Source organism: Stenella coeruleoalba, assembly GCF_951394435.1.
Source record: "Stenella coeruleoalba genome assembly, chromosome: 17".
Lineage (NCBI taxonomy): Eukaryota > Metazoa > Chordata > Mammalia > Artiodactyla > Delphinidae > Stenella > Stenella coeruleoalba.
The window spans coordinates 24,286,143-24,310,719 of NC_137163.1; the positions used below are offsets into that span (position 1 = coordinate 24,286,143).

At 36.9% G+C, this 24,577-nt stretch overlaps 1 protein-coding gene across 3 annotated transcripts in view; it reads left to right on the forward strand.

Moving 5' to 3' along the window:
• CSMD3 (CUB and Sushi multiple domains 3) overlaps positions 1–24,577 on the forward strand; it is a gene marked incomplete at its 5' end in the record, with an annotated part of 1,071,061 nt that overhangs the window by 642,018 nt on the left and 404,466 nt on the right. For all 3 annotated transcript variants that reach the window (XM_079901374.1, XM_079901375.1, XM_079901376.1), the window contains one exon: positions 14,387–14,525. In XM_079901374.1, coding sequence (XP_079757500.1) covers positions 14,387–14,525 — 139 coding nt within the window. The remainder of the gene's footprint in view (positions 1–14,386; positions 14,526–24,577) is intronic.

A 24,577-nucleotide genomic window follows, 5' to 3' on the forward strand; every position in this document is an offset into this window, starting at 1 on the left:
CTAATGAGAAGAGCCTGAGACTAGCTGAGGAAAGCTTGTTTTTCTCTTCCTGTTTTCTTTTTTTTCCTTCTTTTTTTTTTTTAATCACACCACTTCCTCCCCCATTCCCCAAGCTGCCACACAGCCACTCCAACTTACACAAAGAATTATGTCTGGAAGCTCTCTCTGCCTATAATCTTTGTTCTTTAGACCTTCCATATTTTGACAGAAAAGTTTTGCTTATTATTTATTATAGTTTTTCTTTTGGGGCTTTCTCACAGCTTCCAATATATGCTTAATATTTTAGCTAAAACTTTTTCATTATCATCGTATTAAACACTTTATATAGTGAAGTATGTACATGTTTATGTATTCTCATTAATACAAATAACTTTCTACTTTTATTTTCTTCACACAAAAAACTCCAAAATCAAATGTATTGTTAAAAATTGCTAATATGCATGGATTGCTGTGTGTTAAAATTAGAAAACAGAAAGAATTTGTTTTAATCAGAATTTATAGAGCAAAGGAAGTCACTATAAAATGTTTTGATAAGAAAACCCAGGGCTTCAACTTACTTAAAGATTGCCTTCTCCCCACAACTCCTCTCTGTCACAGTAGGGTAGAAGTTTAGGCATATTGGCAAATTAGTGGTCCACCCACATCAACCAGTCTTCAACCCTAAAACTGTGGAAAATCTTTGAGAAAAGTGAAAAGAAACTTTTTGTCAGCCATAGGCCTTGAATAAGAATTCTTCAAACCAAAAGGGAGAAATGAAATCACATATGTTTCAGTTCTGTGATCCCATAGCTGAACTTAGATTTATTTTGGATAGCTTAAATACAATTGTTAACAGAATTGGGTTATACATTTTATTCATTGACCTGAAGTTCAACACTGATACATTAGCTAAGGATAGATTTAGGCTATCTTTGTGAAAATTTGAACCTTTTTCTTTAGAATGGGGTGATCGAATTTCCTCATGAGGAAGAAAGATTTGATGCTTTATAAAGTCTTGTGATCTTTCAGTTTTGCTAATTGAAAACAAAATACATTAATTTTTATAATTAGCATTGAAACCGTTCACTTTGAATTCAATTTAGTAACTCAATTTAGTAACAATAAATGACTCTTTCACCCACACCTAGACAGTAGCCTGAATATAACTGGCTCTATCTAGGGCCAATCTCTGCATAGTGACTTCAAAGACATCCTAAAACCATGAAGAATAGTGTGAATGGTTATCATAGGTCTCCTTTAATGGGCTGACACAGGGATTTTCATGATTTTCTACCTAGAAATCTTCCTAAAAATCTTCTTCCTCTCTCTCCACCAAAGCTTCTCACTCATAGCAACTGCATAAACACTCTCCTTCTCTTCTGCTGTAGTCCCCTCACATTCATTCTTCACACAGCCCAAGCGCCTTATTGGGCACCTTGTGAGTGTCCTCCGTAAATTCAGCCCTCGGGAAGTGCAATTTTCTTATAAGAATCTTTCCCCTTGGAATCCCTTCTTTCTTCACTCATTTTCCTTCTTTTTATGTGATCAGAATTCCTTTCAGGGACCTCTGAGGGCATTGCCAGGTTCACCCACATGTATCCTTCAAAGTTGCTTCTATCAGCCTTGGTTCTAGGAAATTTGGAATAGGGAGGGAAGGGACAACCTTAAGTACATTTGGATTTATTTCTCACTTCACCTGTGTGTGTGTGTGTGTGTGTGTGTGTGTGTGTGTGTGTGTGTGTGTCTCCTGAAACACAGGTAAGATGGTGCATTTACTCATTTTTCTCAAAGGACTAGTGGGATACTAGATTTTCTTTACTGCACCAAGCAATGCAAACTGGAGTCAGCCCTTACCCACAAATCCTGGAATCTTTTTCTCACACAGTAAAATCCCATAGGATTTCTAGTCACTGGACTATTCCTTGTGACTAATACTGCTACATAGAAGGCAACATTTAAGATATAATATTTGACCCACTCAGAGAGGTTTCCTTAGTGGCTTTAGGAAACCTACTGGTCTCTGCCCACCTATTTTCTTCCTGTCCAAGGGCTAGCTCCAAAGGATTGAGACATACCTGCCTTATTGTCCATACCTCAAGTGATCTGAGCATCATTATTTGGCCTTCTGTCTTCATTGTCTCTTTTTACCATTTATTGTTTAAAGTCTATTTTGTCTGAGACCTTCTTTCTTGAGTACAACCATCATTAACTTATTTTTCTCAGCTTTGATTCACTTTATCAGATGCACGAGACCCTTTGTAGTGGGGAACGAGTCTATGGTTAGATGGTAAATTGGCTTTAAGTCTGCTCTGTCATGAACTTTTTACAAGTGCTTCTGGTCCTATCTTTTGTTTGTACCTTTTCCTAGCTATCTTGTTTTTAAATATAGCTGTGAGTTTACTGCATATCCAGAACATATTGTTCCAGCACGTGCACTCAGCTCAAATTCATCTGGATACTTATGTCCTCTAGTTTGGTGAAGCCAACTGCCATAAAATGGAGGTTTTGATGGATCTGAGTCCACTAATAGATCCAAATGCCCAATGTCATAACCTCAGATGCTTATAAGAGCTAGACGGTAACAGAAATAAATTACATGAGCTGAATAAAACAGGCTATCTCACAAGCAGTGAGCACTGTTATCTAGAGTTTTCTGTTTTAAAAAGCAGGACAATTGGACATACATTATTTTCTGTCTCTGTTGCAGTCATATAAGGAAACTGTTCCTGGATATGAGGATTTATTATTCACTGGTGAATGTCATTATAAAAAAAATGCTACCTAATTATACTCATGTAGACTGAAGGATGAGAAGGATTTATTTGCAGACCAAAAATGAGAGTGGGAAAAAAAAAAATGAGAGTTGGGTTAAAATGTATTCATTATTTCTTTATAAAATCTGAAATACATGCCATCTACATTTTAAAATCAAATGTTCCTTAATAAAGTTATAAAATTATTTAACTGTTCATGAAAAATGTTGGGCGAATCTAAAAGTTGTATATTTTATTAAATTTCATTTTAATAAATATACTACTCAGGATCATTTTAGTCTCTCTTCCTGGTTTCTCTTCATTTCTATGATCTCTGTTTGTATGTGTTCCAGAGCTAGGTCTTGAATATTTTCTTTATTTCCACTCACTCTATTCATACTTTTCATCCAGTTTCCAGCTTTAAATAACACCTATGTGTTGATGGCTCTCAAATTTACATTCTTCTACTTCTCTGTCCTGAAGTCCAGACTCATCTATTCAACTTCCTCCTCAATATCTCCACTTAGATGTTTAATAGGCATCTCAAACTTAGCCTGTCCAAAACTGATCAGATCCCCCCAGTCACTCCAAACCTGATACTGTCACAGACTTTCTCTATCATCATTAATAGCACTCCATTCTTCCAGTAATTCAGGTGAAAACTCTTGGGAGTAATTCCTGACTCCTTTCTTTCTATCACAACCATACACAATCCATCAGAAAAATCTGTTAGCTCTACCTTGAATACCTATATTCAAAACCCATCTACTTCTCACTTCCTTAACTGCTGACATCCTTGTCCCAGCAACCATCATCTCTGGCCTAGATTACTGCAACAGTCTTGTAACTGGTCTCATTGCTTCTGCCCTTTCTCCTATTCAGTTCTGTAGAAACGGTTTGTTATTCAGTTTACCCATGCCCACCACTTAGTTTCTTCATAGTTATTTCTCTTATGGGACTCAGAAGGCCCTGATACGTATATACTATCTGCTTCTCTCCTCCTTTTTACCTGGCTCCTTGTCTCCCATGCCCTCTTCACTGTAGCTAGCAATGCCCTCTTTGATCTAAAGCAATCCCCTCAATAAAAATGGAAATAGAATGTTGGCCTTCTGGATTACATGGTCGTGTTCTTGAATATAATTAGGATGTAATACATTCATTGAACTGCTTTATAGATAAAGAGGGTTATATTTAATAAAATACATTGGAAGACTTGGGTGAATGCTATTGGCTCAAAGTGGTTGATTTAATTAAGATGCTGAGTTAAGACTAACTGAAAGAAAGTTTTTCCTTCCTTGTGAAGATTTATAATAATTTCTAATATTGTTATCATTGTAGCTTCCCTGAGAAGAAAAACAGTGAAAGCAAAATGCATGACTAACAAGGTATACAGGCAAAATTTCCTGTTACTTTGGGAATGACAACTTATACCATACCAGCTAAGGAGAAAACTGTTGCAGTATCCCTGTCCATAAAAAATTGAGGTCCAGATACCTCCTTTATGGCTTATTAAGTGGGTTCTAACTGACTCATTTCTCTCAATCATAACCTCAGATATCCCACTCCCAGTTTATATAAGCAGCAAAAGAAAAGTGAGGGAAATTGAGATCTATATCTATCTATCTACCTACCTACCTACCTACCTAAACTGTTGGAGTCAAAAGTTGTTCATCTTTTCCTTTATCTCCCCATAGGAAGGAGGATGTTAGTCTCCTTTTCAAGCCAAGTTAAGGAGAAGGACTCTAAAAGAATCCCTCATAAGGGAATGTAGTTTGCCTGTGAAAAAGAGGAACTAGAATCGCCAGGTAGATATCTGATTATACAGTGTACTTGCTGATCTGCCTTCTATGCTGAATGAACAAGAGAAAGAAAATTGATCAAAACTGGCAGATTAAAGAGAGGGAAAGCTGGCTAGTTGAAATCATTTAGCAAGTCAATGATGTGAGCTTCCTCTGCATCAAATGAATACCAAAGAAGGTACCCTGGCTTAGCCACTAGGTAAAAGAAACTCAACAACCAGACACCATAGGATGTACTGTCAGGGGTGAAAGCAGGGAGGTAACTGGAAAAGGTTGATCTCTCTTCTATCAGGAAATTTCCTAATAGAAGTGAGAAGCCACCCTTCTAATTCTTGGCCTTTACAAAGAACTCATTTATTATCCTTATGGAAAGAGCAAAACATTTTCCATATCTGACAAATAGAAGATCTCAGGGACCAGTTAGAGTTAGTGAGGAAACAGCAACAGTCAGGAGAGGACTGTGACAGCACACTTTTCCTCATTTTAGCCCTAACACCCCACAGGAAAAAGGACCTAAAGGGAAGAGGAAGGGGACATGCTGAGAAAGGATACAGCATCTTCTCTGCTCCAACTGCTGAAGCGAATGGAGGAATGAATCAGCAAGTGCTGGTCCTCCATCAGCACCCCCCTCCCCATCCTCCAAGGTGCTCAAAGATGCACCTTGGGTGGGTAGGATTAGGAAATAAGACAGAATTTTAAATTGGATTGGACCAAGTTTTTTAATACTGTAAGTGATGAGAATTTTCAAGGATGTGCCCAATACTTCTTTAAGGAGAGGGAGATTTGTCAGTGCATGTTTGAAGGCAGTAATTAAGAAAGAAGGGAGGGAGGGAGGAAGGAAGGAAGGAAAGAAAGAGAAAGAAAGAAAAGAAAAGAAAGAAAGAGAAAGAGAGAAAGAAAGAAACCAATTTCTGTTTTCATTCCACTGATTTCAGAATATTCCATAAAATGCCTACTCAAGCAAGAACTTCCTTGCCCTCAGTAGAGAACTCCTTGCATAACTATGGCTTAAGTTCCTTTTTACTGTAATGGGATATCTTAGAGAATTCCTTGAGTGAATAGGATGGGACTAGGGTCCCTGGAGTACTGTTTGACAGCAAGGCTGGACTTGCATGCCAATGAACTTCCCCTTTGAGGATAAGGACTTTTCTCTTGAATCTCAGCCTCAAAGGGAAGGAAATCCTTCTCATTCACAGACGTTGCACTCTCTGGAGGGAGTTCATTTGAGGGAGCAATTAGAGTAACAGTCTGATGCATAGATCAGAATATATTGTGGTTCTCATAGAGAGAATGTGTGTTCACACACATATACCTATTCATGTCTAATAATAGACTTCTCTTTTAGTTGCATATTAAGGTAGCATTAAATTCCTAGAGGACTACCATAGGGAAAACTAATAGCACTCTGCAGGGTTTTGTTCCTAATTTCTGTGGAGCTGGGTAGGGGAAGGGTAGAAGGGGTTATAGAAATGGAAAGAGGTTCAGAGCTGTGATTGCTTGTCTGCATTTCTGGCACTTTAATCCCTATGTTTCTGACTTTCTCTTTTTATCCAAGAGAGAGAGGCAACTTGTTTCCCATAATTTTCTTTGAAACATCATCCAGTGTGTTGAGGTTAGACAGAGCAGGTGATTACTTACCACACCTATAACCAACCATAAAGCAAGTTTAAAAATTAAAAAAAAAAAAAAAGAAAGAAATGGAACATTCATTGTTCATAATCCCCAAGATCAAAACCTAGCTCTTCTTCTGGTCCTCAATTCCCTTCTGAGCACCTAAGTGCCACTTCTCAGATGAAAGAGCACCAAAATTCTGAAGCATTTTTATTCAAAAGAATTTTTGCTGAATACAGTCTGAAACACTTCTGACTCTTCATACATATCTTAGAGCATACTGGGTATTTTGAATTCGTCCATTCTGAAGCAGGAGGGAAGGGGGCAGGGCACAACCTTTGAAAGAATGACATAGCCCGAGGACATGACATAAACTGATTAGGACCAAATGGGTACAAGATGGCGGACAACTCAACTTCCACTAGACATTGAGCCTCAGTATACACTCACTGTAACACATCAGCAAGCTAAATGACACACCCACAGGCACCATGACAGTTCCAAGGCCAACCATAAGGATCAAAAAGTGGGCGGTGGCCCAATTCCTGGAAATCTCCTCCCCTTCCTGAAATAGCTGGAATACTCCTCCCACTCATTAGCTTATGAAATTACCCACCCCTATAAAAACTGACAACCCCATACCCTGGTGCCTTTCTCATTCTGAGATGACCCACACTCTGTCTGTGGAGTGTGTTTCTCTCTAAATAAATCCACTTCTTACCTATCACTTTGTCTCGCACTAAATTCTTTCTATGATGAGACATCAAGAACCTGAGCTTCATTAAGTCCTGAAACCAGGTGTGTGATCTCAGTTGGAAGACTGTGGGTTTTGGCCGGGTTCAAGTCCCAGCTACGTGAGTGCAAGTCCCAATCAGGGTTTTGGCCAGCTTTGAGTCTTGGATGTGTGGGTTCAAGCCCCAATCAGGCTTTTGGCTGGGTTTGAGTCCCAGCATGTGGGTTCAAGTCCCAATCTGAGGTGCATGGTTTCAATTCTACTCAAAGTAACACAGAAATGAGTCATCACTCCAATGAAAATTATTTATAACAGACTTTCTTCAGGCCTTAGAAAAATGAAACGGGATAAATGAACTATTTCTACTTTACCATTTATGCTTTGTTTTCATTATTTAAAATGGGGAGAAGTTAGAGGCAACAATCTGTATTTCACTAACAGATGGAAATTACCTCTTTATCCCAGGAACCTGAGTGATTATCCAGGAGCATCTTGGAGCTACAGACTAGCCATATCCTCTTAGATTTTGTCAGCTTGGTCTGTGGTCCAAGAGCTATAAAATGACCTGAGGGATTGGAGTGGAGTGAGGGTTTTGTTAACAATGCCCTCTGGGTCCTACCTTATAATTACTAGAAGTGTGTTCTGGGAATCTGTATTTTAACAAGTTTTTAATCTAAACTCACCTCTAGGTATCCGCAAATGTTTGAAAGTAACCACTGCATGAAACCAAAAGTTCCTCTCCTCATTTTCCACTAACTATATGCTTCAGAAACAAAAAACTACTTGATTTTCCCTCATACATTAGTATTGTTGTCAAACCTAAGTTTGTGTGCCCGATGCACAGCGAGGCCAAACAAACCGAAAGTCAGAGTTTGGAGCAGAGAAAGGTTTATTGTAAGGCCAAGCAAGGAGAATGGGCAGCTCATGCTCAAAAGACCCCCCAACTACCTGATGGTTTTCAGGGAAGAGTTTTTAAAGGCAAAATTTGGAGTGAGAGCTGCAGGGTGTGTGACTTTCTTCTGATTGGTTGGTGGTGAGGTAACAGGATGGTATTCCAGGAATCTTGTGCTCAGCCTGGTTACCATCCTGCACCTGGGAGGAGGCCTTAGTTCCAGTAGAAGAACTCAAAGATGCATTGTTATGTATACCACTTGGAGAGGAACCAGGACCATGCTTTACTGCTGCACTATTGTTTCTTGACTGCTTTTCCCTTGTGTCTCCATCTCCTCACTTCCCAGACTAATAACTCTTTGAATCTGCCCTTTGGAACTCAGGGAAAGTCTAGGAGGCTGAAGCTATTTTCCTACAAACAAGGAATTGGGTATATGGAGAAGCTTTTGTACCGGGGAGGGCACCACAGCATACTGCTTGGTTTCAGTATTTCTCACTTTATTCTTTCTCTGCTCTTTCTGTCCCTCTACCCCTATCTTCTATTCATTTTTTTTTTTTTAAATCAAACTCACCTCTGACAAAATCTCCTTCAAGAACTCTTTCTTAATGCCCTTGGGATGTCACCTGTCTCTTCCCTACATTTCCAGCCTATCTGGCTCAAGCATATATTTATTCTTCATGTTAGCTGTGCCTGTCTTCCTTGTAGAAACTGTGGGTCTCCTGAGGACAGATATAATGTCATATAGGTTTTTTTTAAAAATTTTATCACCTGGCATAGTATCTTATATACATCAAAAGCTAAATAATTTTTTGAATTAATAAATATATGAATAATAAATAAATTAATGTCAGGGAAGCACTTAAAATTGTGTGGTTAGAATCTCAAATTTACATTAAAAACTTTGGGTTGAATATTCTATCCCCCTAACTATCCATTTGTCATCATTAAACCTATTTTAAGGAGAATAGATATGCTTAAATAAATATCTCTCTTGGAAAATTAATCCAATACATCTATCATGGAAGTCGTTTCTAACTTGGAATTTGAAGATTTGAATTTGAATCTCACCTCTGCTACTACACAGATCTGTGTTTCTCATCAAGTCATATGTTTGATAATTTTTTTCCTTACCTGCAAAACTGGCATAAAAAAGAAACAAGCATTTTTATGCTACAAGCTTATTAAAGTAATTAAGTTAAGTAATGTATATAAAATCATACTTTAAACTGGAAAGCATTATGACTGTCTTAGTTGGCATAGCAGAAATGCCCAGCTGTTTACCTTTAAGCTCTTACCCCATTCATTATACAGAGTTGTAGGTAGGAAATAGCTCTCCAGCTGAGGGACTTCATTTCACAGCCTCCTTTGAAGTTAGGTATGGCCAAGTGAGTAAGTGGAAGTAATGTAAATAACGTCCAAGCTGTGGTCCATAAAAAGCATATACAGAGTAGTCCTCTATTCTCTGTTTCCTTTCCTGCCAGCTAAAATGGAAATGACTTCCATGGAAACCTAGAAAATCGCCTGCTGAAAATGGCTGAGGCTTTGTCATCCTGGGTCTTAAGAGACTAGAAGGAGCATCACTGTTTTGCTGATAGGCACGCTTCATTGTACTGTTACATGAGTGTATCAAAGAAAAATTTCACCAGAGTTAAACAGGCAAGGAAGACTTTTTTCAAGACTATTGCAATAAGGAGGAGTGATTGAATTCAAATGCACTGAGGGAAGGTTTGTAAGGGCTGAGATGAGCTAGTGGTAAAGTAATGGAGGAAGTTGGGTGACGGGTTGAGAGTCTTAAAGAAGCCTGTTTAAAGTTTAGTCAAGATGAAGGCCATTTTGGTCAAGTGAAAAATAAACTACTGTGTTAAGCTACTAAACTTTAGGTATTTATTTATTTTACCAGCTACAATCATCTGAATTCACACACAGTTAGGAGAGAGGAAGACCCAAACAGAAATAGTCCATCCCAGCCTTGCCCCATTGTTGTATTATAATGCATAATGGTCAGTACCTACTTAAATTGTATTAAATTAAAATATTTTTTCAAAGGTTACATCTTAAACCTCTTTTATTTTCTTCTCTAAGTATTCACCTTAATCTTTCACTTATATTGAAGTCTTAACATCAGCCTATGTTGAAAATGACACGTAGTATAACTAAAAGCTCCAGATTCTATTTTCTGTTGTTTCTTGTGATATTTCACAGACCTTTTAGCCTCAATATTGAATCTTATTAACTTTCCATATAAAATTCCTTCCTGTTTTGTGTTTCCTATTTTGGTGAATGGAATTGTCTTCCATAATGTTGTACATGCCAGGGGCCCAGTGACCAGTTTAGACTCCTTCATCTTGCTCTCTCATTGCATGTAATCAATAAATGCTTTTGAGTCTGTCTCCTAAATATCTCCGTATTTAGCCCTTTCCTGTTACCACCATATATCAGAATCTGATTATACCTTCCTAGATAATTGTGACAGTCTCCTAATTGATTGCATCAACTCCAGGTACTCTGCTTCTAGTTCATTGTACCTGTAACTTTCATTTAAATGAAAATTGTATTATTTGTCTATATATGTTTATGTAGCCTTTGTCTACAATTTTTTTTAACATCTTTATTGGAGTATAATTGCTTTACAATGGTGTGTTAGTTTCTGCTGTATCACAAAGTGAATCAGCTATACGTATACATATATCCCCATATCCCCTCCCTCTTGCGTCTCCCTTCCACCCTCCCTATCCCACCCCTTGTCTACAATTTTTCATTTTTCTATGGTTCACTTTCCTTAATATAGCATATCAGGTCCTTTTTTTTTTTTTTTTTTGGCCCACACTACATGGCATGTGGGATCCTAATTCCCTGACCAGGGATTGAACCCATGCCCCCCGCAGCGGAAGTATGGTTTCTTGACAACTAGACCACCAGGGAAGTCCCATTAGGTCCTTTTCTACTCTTCTTCCTTCATCTCTCATCACTTCTTGGTTCCCTAAAAAAGGTAACTGGCATTACTCAAAAACATGCTAATTCAGCATTCTGCTCTTAAGCACATGCTGTTTCTTCCGTTTACAATATCCTCTCTCTCTTTTTCTCCTGGTGAATTCTGACTCATCCTTGAAGACTCAAATTAAATAGAATCTCTTCTGTGAAGCCTTAATTCCTGTCCTCTTCCAGACCCCTTGTCCCATGGACATATCTTTCTTATATAATTTATGACATTATTACCTTTTATGATTATGTTTCTGTGTTTTGCACATGGGCAGTGTGGTAAAAGGAAAAAGAATACCTTAATTGCATTTGTAAAGAAGTTTCTAGAGTCAAATTACCTCTGTTCAAATCCTTGCTAGCTGATGTGCAAATTATTTAAATTTTCTACACATCAATGTTCTTACCTACATATGTGGTTGGATTATTTTGAGTATTACATAAAATAATACAAAGGACTTCTTACATAGTGCCTGGCACCTAGGAAACATTTGATAAATGTTAGAAGTAGTACAAATACCACGTGGGCGCACACTTGACACACAATTGTTTGCTGAATGACTGAAATATGAATGAGTAAATGATGAATGAGTGAATAGGACTTGAAAATAAATCCCTGTATCTTGATCTCCATTCTGTTTTCCATATGTTCCAAGTTTCCTTTGTTCAGTCAAAGATACTGTCTTTTACAGAAGTCTTTCTTAAACTACAGAATGTTTATACTTGGAGGTACACAAGCTTTTAGGTGTTTTATATATATAAGCATTTATTAAATTTCAATAGGTACATATTTTTAGGCATTATAGAAAAATATAACTAATACATAAAAGCAATGATTTTACAGATATTTTTGCTTAGGGCAAGTTTAAAGAAATCATTTAAGTTAAAATAAAAGTAAGTCTATTTAAAGAAAATCATTAATTATATAAGCAGTACATGGATGTGGCAAAATTGTAAGGTTTGGGCAATTAACTTTATTGCCTTTCTGTTTGTATTGTTATTCATGTTATAGTTAAGTTTCTCTTTACAAATTCAAATCTTTGTTATTTTTATTACCATTAGTTATTTTAGCTTTCCAAAGCTTTCTCTTTTTCCTTTTTCTCTTGAACGTTTTCTTTACACTTGGTGTCCCCTTATTTTGTCCTGCACTTTGTCCCCTCCATGTTCTGTTGCTGTTGCTCCACCTTGGCTTTTCTATGAACATCCTCCTGCCATGTGGCTGCTAGTCACTGTGATCATGAGGCTTTTCTCGACTGATCTGCACTTAGCATCTGTTTCTTCGCTTAGGTTTCACACTCTCTTGGGGAGGCTGTCTCCATACTTTTGAGATAATAATTTTGTAAAGTTCCAACCCTATGTGTCAGAGAAAGAAGCCAGTTCAAAATGTAGTATGTTAATTAGGAGAAGACTCACTTTGTAGCAGGGTCACTATTTGGGAAAGTCCTTTCAGGAAACAAACAGTCACCACATCTTTATGCTACTCCTTTCCTTTAAAGCTCCTTCCTAACTCTGCCTCTCTAACATGTTGGACTGAGGGACCAGCTGAAATGCTTCTGGGTACTCTACTTTTTAATCTTTAATGGCCCATTACTCAATTGCTAATTTTATGACTGATTACCTCTTTCAATCATGATTAGACTGAAGTGCACAGATACTTTCCTAGAACAATTTGAGTTGATAACATATTGGGATTTTTCTATATTTACAGGACCTTCACTCACCAAAATACTTTACTCTGTCTTTTAAAATATGGTAGTTTAAATGACTGTTATGCACATAATTTTATTTTTGAAATACATAATAACCCTACAGGAAACCTAATTATGAGTCATCATAGCAAGGAAGAGTAAATAATCCTCATCAAAATGGTCTCCTTTGAAAGCTTTTTAAGAAACAAAATCAAATTCTACTAAGGAAGAAAATTTAGTTTTATATGAAAGCTCTTTCTCATACAAATAACAAATTTTGGCAATTTCACAGAAAATATTTTTCTCAAATGGACATTTTGTAGTAATGCTTGATTCCTAGGCCAATTTATTAAATATTTCTTATTTTATTTGGGCTATATCAAATTACTTAAAGAATGAAAAAGTGTAAAAATAGTGTCTAGAACAATAGGTTTTAGAAATTCTGTAAGGTAAAACTGAAATAAACAATTAAACAACAATGACAAAAATATAAACACATGAGATAGAGTTTAAATGGAAAGAATTAAAGAAAATAAAAATATAGCATAGTAAGTCATTGAGAAGGGTCTCTATCTAATGTGTTGAAAAGCCGATATAGTATACATTTGACTATTTTTCTTTCCAAATAATTTTCAATAATTCAAATACTCTTTGCTTCATTCCCCACCCCCCACCCTCCACTTTGTATACCTCCTGAAGGTATAGAACAGGCTAATGTAGCTGGGCTGCGGAGTGAAGGGGAGAAGTTTGGAGTGTAGGCTAGAGTGTAAGGCAATAGCTAGGGTCATTCAGGGCCTGTTGGTCAACACAGAAAAATGCCATTTAAAAGTGTTTGAGGTTTAAATAATTACTCTGGCCATAGTGTGGAGGATAGTTAGCATGGATGAGGAGAGACCAATTAAGAGGGTCAGTTAGGAGGGTTTATACCAGAGATGAAATTATGGTAATTTAATCTGGTAGCTATAGAGATAGAGAAACAAGACTGGGCTTGAGGATGGATTGGATATGGGAATAAATAGTAAGGATAATGGAAATATGAAAGATGACTACTTCTAACATTCTGGGCTATGCAAATCCATGGATGGTGGTTTCATTTACCAATATTGGAAATAATGGGAGAGGACTGGTTTTGAGGTCCTATTTTGTAAAAACTGACTTGAAAGTGCTTTTGAGGCTTTCAGGTCTTGTGAACTTTAACAAGTTGTTCTTTCAACTTGGTTTATTTCTCTTCAAAATGAGGTGCTTACACTAAATTACCTTATCAGTACCTACTGGGATTAAAATGCTATGATTATGGTTTCAATTGTTTATGAGTTTAGGGGAAAGCAGAAGATTAAATTCTTGAAATGATAAGCTGAGTTGAATCTGATGTTAAAGGGAGAAGAGATCAAGGTACCTGTCTAGGAAAGCAAATGGTATGATGAAACTGTAAATTGAAGGACATTATTCTGACAGCTGGATTGAAGCAAGAGAGAAATTAGCAGATGGGAAATCAGGGAAGAGACTGAATGAATGAAGGCCTAAAATTGTAATAGGGACTCTGGTAAAAGGAAGATCGAAGTTTTAGACACTGTATAGCATGAATTAACAGTATTTGATACATAAATCAGAAAATAAAAGACAGTAAAACTAACAGCTTATATTTTTTTCAAGTTTTGAAAATGATGGAGACACAAGAACGTATTTAAGGGATATAATTGGGAGACTTGAGTTTATCTGACATGCTGAGTATGTAACTAAGCCATATTTCAAAAAGTAAATTACTTTTTTTAGGGAAAATAATCATTCAATAATAGAATGACTGGATGAAATTTTACTTTCAAAAACAATATTAAATAACATTTAATATGTACATGCAAAAATTAATTTTAAAAAATACAGTTAGTACTAAAAATATTTTCTGCAACTTGTTCTAAAATTTGTGTTTTTTCTTGTTCTCTGATTTTATTTTTCAGCTCCATGTGGTGGCCATTTTTCAGCTCCCAGTGGATTGATTCTCTCACCAGGATGGCCAGGATACTATAAAGATTCTCTGAATTGTGAATGGGTGATTGAAGCTGAACCTGGACACTCTATCAAAATTACATTTGAAAGGTCTCTGCAAATATTTTTCTACTTAAAAAAAAATTGTCTAAAAGAATAGTTGAGATTCTGCATTTTACTTTCCATATTAATGTTTAATTTTATTACAGTAGTCAATTGTTGGACATTGAGTGTTTCAGAATGTTTGCCCCTTTTAACCTTTCAGCCTATTTTCAAGTTAATTTTCTATTTCCTTAATGCTCTATCAGTATGAATGGAATGTGTAAGATGGACCTTTTTTGATTCATATATATGCATACTACTGTGATATGAACCTATGACCTATAACTTAGTAAGTTTAGTCGTCCTATACTTTGAAGGGCCTGTGGATTCTGTCCTGCTAGATTCCGAAAGGCAAAGGTGCTGTAAACATACTTGAATTGATACCGTATTGCAGCCTAAGACATTTGCTTACACATACTACCTACACCTATATACCTACACTTACAGGTCCTTCAGAAAAATGGCTATGTCAAATTAATGTAAATTAATGATTGGTCAGTCAAGTTTTTTTTTCCTTAGGATAATTAGTATTACTGATCAAATAATCTATATCCTAAAAGATTATAATATTGACTATTAAAAATTTAAAAGAATGAATCTTCTGACTTGTGATTGGATCACTATTCTGAAATCCAAATAGACATATCTATATAATTTTTCAATTATATTGTTGACCCCTCTCATCTCCCAACCTTTTCTTAAAAAAAAAAAGAACTCCTGTAAACATTATAGTAAACATATAAATATATATATAATTTCAGCAAAATTATGCTCTGATGATTGAATTTTATAAATATAACATGATCTTTCCCTGATTAAAGAGTTCCTTCATTGAATTAATCTATTCATGCTAGTGTAAAAACTTGAGAGGAAAACAGATTCTATTTTGACAGATATAAAATATTAAACATTTTACATGAGGTCACTCTGCTTTATTATGACCTACACAACTTTACTATGACTATATTAGTTTTCTAGGGCTGCCATAACAGTGTAACAGACTGAGTGGCTTAAATAACAGAAATTTATTTCCTCATAGTTCTAAAGTCTAGAAGTCTGAGATCAAGGTGTCAACAGGGTTGTCTTCTGTGGTTTTAGTCATTGGCTAATAGATGGCTGCCCTTTTCCTGTGTCTTCACATAGTCTTCCCTCTGTGTGTGTTTGTTTCCTAATCTCTTATAAGGACACAAGTCATGTTGGGTTAGGGTCCACCCATATAATCTCATTTTACCTTAATTACCTCATTAAAAGACTTTCTCCAAATACAGTCACATTCTGAGGTACTAGGGAGTTAGGACTTCAACGTATAAATTTTAGGGGGACATGATTCAGCCCATAATAATAACCTACACATTAAGAAAATGGTTTTATTTAGAATAATTTGGCAGTTTTTGTTGTGATGTTAAAAACATATTCTTTATTCAGTGGTTGACATAGCCTGTGTTGCCATTGTAATTTTAGAGAAGCTTGAAAAGCATCTTATTTATTCAGAATCAAATCTTTGTCAGATAACATTTTTCCATTAATGTGGGACCCAAATTAACCAACCTTACTGTATTACACAGAATTCTACTTGGTTTGGAGTATACCATGTAACATAATATTACTGGATCATATCATTGAATAATTTAAAAACTTATACTGATTTGTGTCAATAAGACAGAGATTTATAATGTATTTTTAATTTGTTAAATTTAGAGTATCACATTTGAAGGATTAGCATATCTGTCAGGTTATCACAGTTGATCTCATATTTTTTAAAACTGCAAGTATTATAAGTACATGATTTTAGTATTTCCAGTTTTGGATTTAACATTATTTTGTATCAGGAGTTATGATGTTAAGGTAATTAAAACATCTTATATTTGCATAATTCATAACATTTATATCCATATAATTCTCACTGATCATCATCCTTCAATATCTAAATAAAAAGTTGAGCCCCATCTCAGTTACAAAGGTAAGTCTAGGCCCTGTTTATATTTTCAGAGCTTTCCTGGGGATGCTTTTCGTCACTTCTGACTTTGAATTCCTGCTTTTAGAGTCATCTCTGTTGTGAGATCCAGAGGCTGCTACCCTTTCTCAACTCCTTAGTCTGCTCTTTATTTGGATCACTTGCCTTCATTCTCACAAAAACCTTAGAACAAGGGATAACCAAAGAGGATTATTGCACAATCCAGAATAATTTAAGATTAAATAAACCTTCACTGTCCTAAAATTTTCCTGGTAATTCCCATCACTGGAACGATTGCATCTCTCTCTCCAGTTCCCTCTCCTTAGCCCAGACCCTTCCCCATCTCTATCTAGTCTTTTCCCTATCAGGATCTTCAGCCCTCATTTCCCTACTCCCTAGTCGCCCACTCCAGTATGTAAAGGGTGAGTCTCAAAGTACCTGTTACTTAAGCAGAGCAATTTAGCTATTTGTTGCTCTGAGCTCCCAACTCGGTGATGGATGGGATGATAGGGATGAATTTTGCCTTTCTTTCCAAACATGCAGATTAAGATTTTTTTTCCCCTAAATCAGAAATCAGTTCTACCAAGAATTCACCCTTTCTTCACCTCCCAGATGACTCAAATTGTAGCCAACTTTAAATTTCAAAAAAAAGTTGTATTCAATTTAGAAGCATTACATAAGCATAAAATAATATGAGGAAATTGTGTTATTAACAAAGTGCATTATTGTATTAAAAAGCATTCTCTGTTTGAAAATGATAGTCATTAACCATCACTAAATAAATAACCTCTGATATCCTTCAGCCTTAGGTAGGCTATCTATTGATAGAATTGCCTACCTGAGAAGCAGTTAGATTGCAAAGCAATAGTTGTAATTCAGACCACCACACTTGTGAATTTTGATTTTCAACTTTTATTTGAAGTCACTATTTTCTCTGCCCAAAGTTCTTAATATGTATGGCCTATCTCTTGCAACGTGTAGTTACATGGGCCTCTTTGCTATCTTGTTTAGATACCATCAGGTTTCTCCAAAGTGAATTAATGTGCACTGTACAGGCAGTGCTCGAAGTCAGACCATTCCAAATTTACCTTCCATGGGAAAAAATCTTTCCAGCCATTTTTTTTTAAACATCTTTATTGGAGTATAATTGCTTTATGATGGTGTGTTAGTTTCTGCTGTATAACAAAGAAAATCAGCTATATGTATACATATATCCCCATATCCCCTCCCTCTTGCAAATCCCTCCCACCCTCCCTATCCCACCCCTCTAGGTGATCACAAAGCACCAAGCTGATCTCCCTGTGCTATGTAGCTGCTAATTCCCACTAGCTATCTATTTTACATTTGGTATTGTATATATGTCAATGCTACTTGCACAGTTCGTCCCAGGTTACCCTTCCCCTTTCCCGTGACCTCAAGTCCATTTTCTGTGTTTACGTCTTTATTCCTGTCTTGCCCCTAGGTTCATGAGAACAATTTCTTTTCTTTTTTGTTTTTTTTTTAGATTCCATATGTATGGGTTAGCATACGGTATTTGTTTTCCTCTTTCTGACTTACTTCACTCTGTATGACAGTATCTAGGTCCATCCACCTCACTACAAATAACTCTATTTTGTTTCTTTTTATGGCTGAGTAATATTCCATTGTATATATGTGCCATATCTTCTTTATCCATTCATCTGTCAATGGACACCTAGGTTGCTTCCATGTCCTGGCTATTGTAAATAGTGCTGCAATGAACATTGTGGTACATGACTCTTTTTGAATTATTGTTTTCTCAGGGTATATGCCCAGTAGTGGGATTGCTAGGTCGTATGATAGCTGTATTTCTAGCTTTTAAGTAACCTCCATACTGTTCGCCACAGCGTCTGGGACAATTGACATTTCCTACCCACAGTGCAAGAGGGTTCCCTTTTCTCCACACCCTCTCCAGCATTTATTGTTTCTAGATTTTTTGATGATGGCCATTCTGACAAGTGTGAGGTGATATCTCATTGTAGTTTTGATTTGCATTTCTCTAATGATTAATGATGTTGAGCATTCTTTCATGTGTTTGTTGGCAATCTGTATATCTTCTTTGGAGAAATGTCTATTTAGGTCTTCTGCCCATTTTTGGATTGGGTTGTTTGTGTTTTTGCTGTTGAGCTGCATGAGCTGCTTGTAAATTTTGGAGATTAAACCTTTGTCAGTTGCTTCATTTGCAAATATTTTCTCCCATTCTGAGGGTTGTCTTTTCTTCTTGTTTATGGTTTCCTTTGTTGTGCAAAAGCTTTTAAGTTTCATTAGGTCCCATTTGTTTATTTTTGTTTTTATTTCCATTTCTCTAGGAGGTAGGTCAAAAAGGATCTTGCTGTGATTTATGTGAAAGAGTGTTCTTCGTATGTTTTCCTCTAAGAGTTATATAGTGTCTGCCCCTACATTTAGGTCTTTAATCTATTTCTGAGTTTATTTTTGTGTATGGTGTTAGGGAGTGTTCTAATTTCATTCTTTTACATGCAGCTGTCCAGTTTTCCCAGCACCACTTATTGCAGAGACTGTCTTTTCTCCATTGTATAGTCTTGCCTCCTTTATCAAAGATAAGGTGGCCATATGTACATGGGTTTATCTCTGGGCTTTCCTGTTTTGTTGATCTATATTTCTGTTTTTGTGCCAGTACCATCTGTCTTGATTACTGTAGCTTTGTAGTATAGTCTGAATTCAGGGAGTCTGATTCCTCCAACTCCGTTTTTCTTTCTCAGGATTGCTTTGGCTACTCAGGTCTTTTGTGTTTCCATACAAATTGTCAAATATTTTGTTCTAATTGTGTGAAAAATGCCATCGGTAGTTTGGTAGGAATTTCATTGAATCTGTAGATTGCTTTGGGTTGTAGAGTCATTTTCAGTGTTGATTCTTTCAATCCAAGAACATGGTATATCTCTACATCTGTTTGTATAATCTTTAATTTCTTTCATCAGTGTCTTATACTTTTATGCATATAGGTCTTTTGTCTCCTTAGGTAGGTTTATTCCTAGATACACTATTCTTTTTATTGCAATGGTAAATGGGAGTGTTTCCTTAATTTCTCTTGCATATTTTTCATCATTAGTATATAGGAATGCAAGAGATTTCTTTGCATTAATTTTGTATCCTGCTGCTTTACCAAATTAATTGATTAGCTTTAGTAGTTTTCTGGTAGCATGTTTAGGATTCTGTATGTATAATATCATATCATCTGCAAACAGTGACAGTTTTACTTCTTCTTTCCCGATTTGGATTCCTTTTATTTCTTCTTCTTCTCTGATTGCTGTGGCTAAAACTTCCAAAACTATGTTGAATAATAGTGGTGAGAGTGGGCATGCTTGTCTTTGTTCCTGATTTTAAAGGAAACGGTTTCAGTTTTTCACCATTGAGAATGATGTTGGCTCTGGGTTTGTCATACATGGCCTTTATTATGTTGAGGTAAGTTCCCTCTATGCCTACTTTCTGGAGAGTTTTTATCATAAATGGGTGTTGAATTTTGTCAAAAATTTTTTCCTGCATCTATTGAGATAATCATATCGTTTTTCTCCTTCAGTTTGTTAATATGGTTTATCACATTGATTGATTTGCATATATTGAAGAATCTTTGCATTCTTGGGATAAACCCCACTTGATCATAGTGTATGATCCTTTTAATGTGCTGTTCGATTCTGTTTGCTAGTATTTTGATGAGGATTTTTGCATCTATGTTCATCAGTGATATTGGTCTGTAGTTTTCTTTTTTTGTGATCTCTTTTTCTGGTTTTGGTATCAGGGTGATGGTGGCCTCGTAGAATGAGTTTAGGGGTGTTCCTTCCTCTGCTATATTTTGGAAGAGTTTGAGAAGGATAGGTGTTATCTCTTCTCTAAATGTTTGATAGAATTCACATGCGAAGCCATCTTGTCCTGGTCTTTTGTTTGTTGGAACGTTTTTAATCACAGTCTCAATTTCAGTGCTTCTGATTCGTCTGTTTATATTTTCTGTTTCTTCCTGGTTTAGTCTCAGAAGGTTGTGCTTTTCTGAGAATGTGTCCATTTCTTCCAGGTTGTCATTTTATTGGCATAGAGTTACTTGTAGTAATCCCTTATGACTCTTTGTATTTCTGCATTGTCAGTTGTTAGTTCTTCTTTTTCATTTCTAATTCTACTGATTTGAGTCTTCTCCCTTTTTTTCTTCATGAGCCTGGCTAATGGTTTATCGGTTTTGCGTATCTTCTCAAAGAACCAGCTTTTAGTTTTATTGATCTTTGCTACTGTTTCCTTCATTTCTTCTTCATTTATTTTTGATCTGATCTTTATGATTTCTTTCCTTCTGCTAACTTTGTGGGTTTTTTGTTATTTTTATAACTGCTTTAGGTGAGGTTAGGTTGTTTATTTTTTTTGATTCTTGAGGTAGGATTGCATTGCTATAAGCTTCCCTCTTAGAACTGCTTTTGCTGAGTCCCATAGGTTTGGGGACATCGTGTTTTTATTGTCATTTGTTTCTAGATAGGTTTGATATCCTCTTTGATTTTATCAGTGATCTCTTGGTAATTTAGTAGTGTATTGTTTAGCCACCATGTGTTTGTATTTTTTACAGTTTTTTTCCTATAATTGATATCTAGCTTCATAGCATTGTGGTCAGAAAAGATACTTGATACAATTTCAATTTTCTTAAATTTACCAAGGCCTGATTTGTGATCCTATATATGCTCTTGGGCTTCCCTGGTGGCACCGTGGTTGAGAGTCCACCTGCCGATGCAGGGGACACGGGTTCGTGCCCCAGTCCGGGAAGAACCCACATCCGCAGAACGGCTGGGCCCGTGAGCCATGGCCGCTTATCCTGCGCGTCTGGAGCCTGTGCTCCACAATGGGAGAGGCCACAACAGTGAGAGGCCCGTGTACAGCAAAAAAAATAAAAATAAAAATAAAAAATAAAAAAAATATATATATATATGTATATATGCTCTCTCCTGGGGAATGTTCCATGAGCACTTGACAAGAAAGTGTATTCTGTTGTTTTTGGATGGAATGTCCTATAAATATCAGTTAAGTCCACCTTGTTTAATGTGTCATTTAAAGCTTGTGTTTCCTTATCTATTTTCATTTTGGTTGATACCTCCATTAGTGAAAGTGGGATGTTAAAGTCCCCTACTATTATTGTGTTACTGTCCATTTCCCCTTTTATGGCTGTTAGCATTTGCCTTATGTATTGAGGTGCTTCTATATTGGGTGCATAAATATTTACAATTGTTATATCTTCTTCCTGGATTTATCCCTTGATCATTATGTACTGTCCTTCTTTGTCTCTTGTAATAGTCTTTATTTTAAAGTCTATTTTGTCTGATGTGAGAATTGCTACTCCAGCTTTCTTTTGATTTCCATTTGCCTGGAATATCTTTTTCCATCCCCTCACTTTCAGTCTGAATGTGTCCCTAGGTCAGAAATGGGTCTCTTGTAGACAGCATATATACAGGTGTTTTTTTTTTGTATCCATTCATGGAGTCTATGTCTCTGGTTGGAGCATTTAATCCATTTACATTTAAGGTAGTGATTGATATGTATGTTCTTATTACCATTTTTTAAATTGTTTTGGGTTTGTTTTTGTAGATCTTTTCCTCTCTTGTGTTTCCTGCCTGGAAAAGTTCCTTTAGCATTTGTTTTAAAGCTGGTTTGGTGGTGCTGAATTCTCTTAACTTTTACTTGTCTGTAAAGGTTATAATTTCTGCATCAAATCTGAATGAGATCCTTGCTGGGTAGAGTAATCTTGGTTGTAGGTTTTTCCCTTTCATCACTTTCAGTATGTCCTGTCACTCCCTTCTGGCTTGCAGAGTTTCTGCTGAACGATCAGCTGTTAACCTTATGAGGATTCCCTTGTATGTTATTTGTTGCTTTTCCCTTGCTGCTTTTAATATTGTTTCTTTGTATTTAATTTTTGATAGTTGATTACTATGTGTCTCGGCATGTTTCTCCTTGGATTTATCCTATATGGGACTTTCTGCACTTCCTGCCTTGATTGACTATTTCCTTTCCCATATTAGGGAAGTTTTCAACTATAATCTCTTCAAATATTTTCTCAGTCCCTTTCTTTTTCTCTTCTTCTGGGACCCCTATAATTATAATCTTGGTACGTTTAATGCTGTCCCAGAGGTCTCTGATACTATCCTCAATTCTTTTCAATCTTTTCTTAATTTCCACTATTTTATCTTCCAGATTACTTATCCATTCTTCTGCCTCAGTTGTTCTACTATTGATACCTTCTAGAGAATTTTTAATTTCATTTATTGTGTTGTTCATCATTATTTGTTTGCTCTTTAGCTCTTCTAGATCCTTATTAAACGTTTCTTGTATTTTCTCCATTCTATTTCCAAGATGTTGGATCGTCTTTACTCTCATTACTCTGAATTCTTTTTCAAGTAGACTGCCTATTTCCTATTCATTTTTTTGGTCTCGTGGGTCTTTATCTTGCTCCTTCATGTACTGCATATTCCTCTGTCTTCCCATTTTTCTTAACTTACTGTGTTTGGGGTCTCCTTTTCACAGGCTGCAGGTTTGTAGTTCCTGTTGTTTTTGGTGTCTGCCCACTGTGGGTATGTTTGATTCAGTGGGTTGTGTAGGCTTCCTGGTGGAGGGAACTGGTGCCTGTGTTCTGTTGGATGAGGCTGGAGTTTGTTTTTCTGGTGGGCAGGACCACATCCAGTGGTGTGTTTTGGTGTGCCTGTGAACTTAGTATGATTTTAGGCAGCCTTTCTGCTAATGGGTGGGGTTGTGTTCCTGTCTTGCTAGTCGTTTGGCATGGGGTGTCCAGCGCTGGAGCTTGCTGGCCACTGGGTGGAGCTGGGTCTTAGCATTGAAACAGAGATCTCTTGGGAGAGCTCTCGCCAATTTATTTTACTTGGGACCAAAGGGTCTCTTGTGGTCCAATGTCCTGAACTCGGCTCTCCCACCTCAGAGCTTCAGGCCTGACACCCAGCTGGAACACCAAGACACTGTCAGCCACACGACTCAGTCTGCCGTCCTGTCACGAAGTCACCTGAGGTCCAGGCGTCCTGTCAATGTCTCCTCTCCTTGGGTCCCAGAGACACCTTAGGGGCCGCCTCCTGTCAGGGGCTTCCAGGTCAGGTGTAGTTGCCTGAGGGCTGGGCGTCGTATCTGAGTCATGCAGGACGCTGAGCACTAGCCTTCTCTGCACCAGAGCGTAGCATTGGGGGCTTCGGCTGGCGTCTGTGGCCCAGGTTACTGCTTCCACCCAGGTTTACATGTGGGCCTCAGGTTTACAACTTCAGGAGTCTCCAAACTTTTTTCTTTTCCTCTGTGCTCAGTCTAGTTCCACTTGGTCATAGGGGGCTGCGTTCAGAGGCCTCGCCCCCTGCACTAAGACCAGAGTTTCTCGTGGGCACAAAAGCATTTCTTTCCAGTTCTTGAAGATTGGCTCTATTAGGTCACTCTTCTGATTTTCAGCAAGGCTACTCACTGCTCCAGTAGACAGCTCATTCCAGCCATTTTTATAAGATGCAATGCTAGAGAGAAAAACCTTTTAATCTCTATGCATATGGTTTACCTAGTACTTTTTTCTCTGCCACTTTCTTATTCTCTTATCTGTTTCCTGAGACACAGATCTTTTAAATTAGGCTGGAAGCAAGAGAGTCAAATTGAAAAGTGATTTTCACTGTTAGGGTTTGTGCAGAGCAACAGAAAACAGTTCTGTACATTGAACCATAACAGGCCTGGGGTGAGAAATGATTCTCAGAGTCCAAAGATTTTGGCTTCTCCCATTAGCATCACTGAATAGGACTTGTCAACTGTGCCTCTTTTCTTAATCCCTAAATTACGTGCTCAAGTATATTACAAATCTCCTAGCTCCTTCACTTCCTTGATACCAATAATTTTTTTTTTCAGCTGTTCCTTGTTAATTAGTCCAAACACTGGAAGAATCAAGAGTTAGAATGCTTTATGTATTTATTGATGGTATTTTCACTAACTTAGACAAGGCACAGCTCTTTCAGTATATTTCTTTTGAATCATACTTTCTGTGACTAAGATAAATAAAGTCCCAAATTCTTTTAAATGTTCTAAACAGAAATGTTTGTTTGGGGGTTTGAATCCTCCATCTGCCCTTCACACACACACA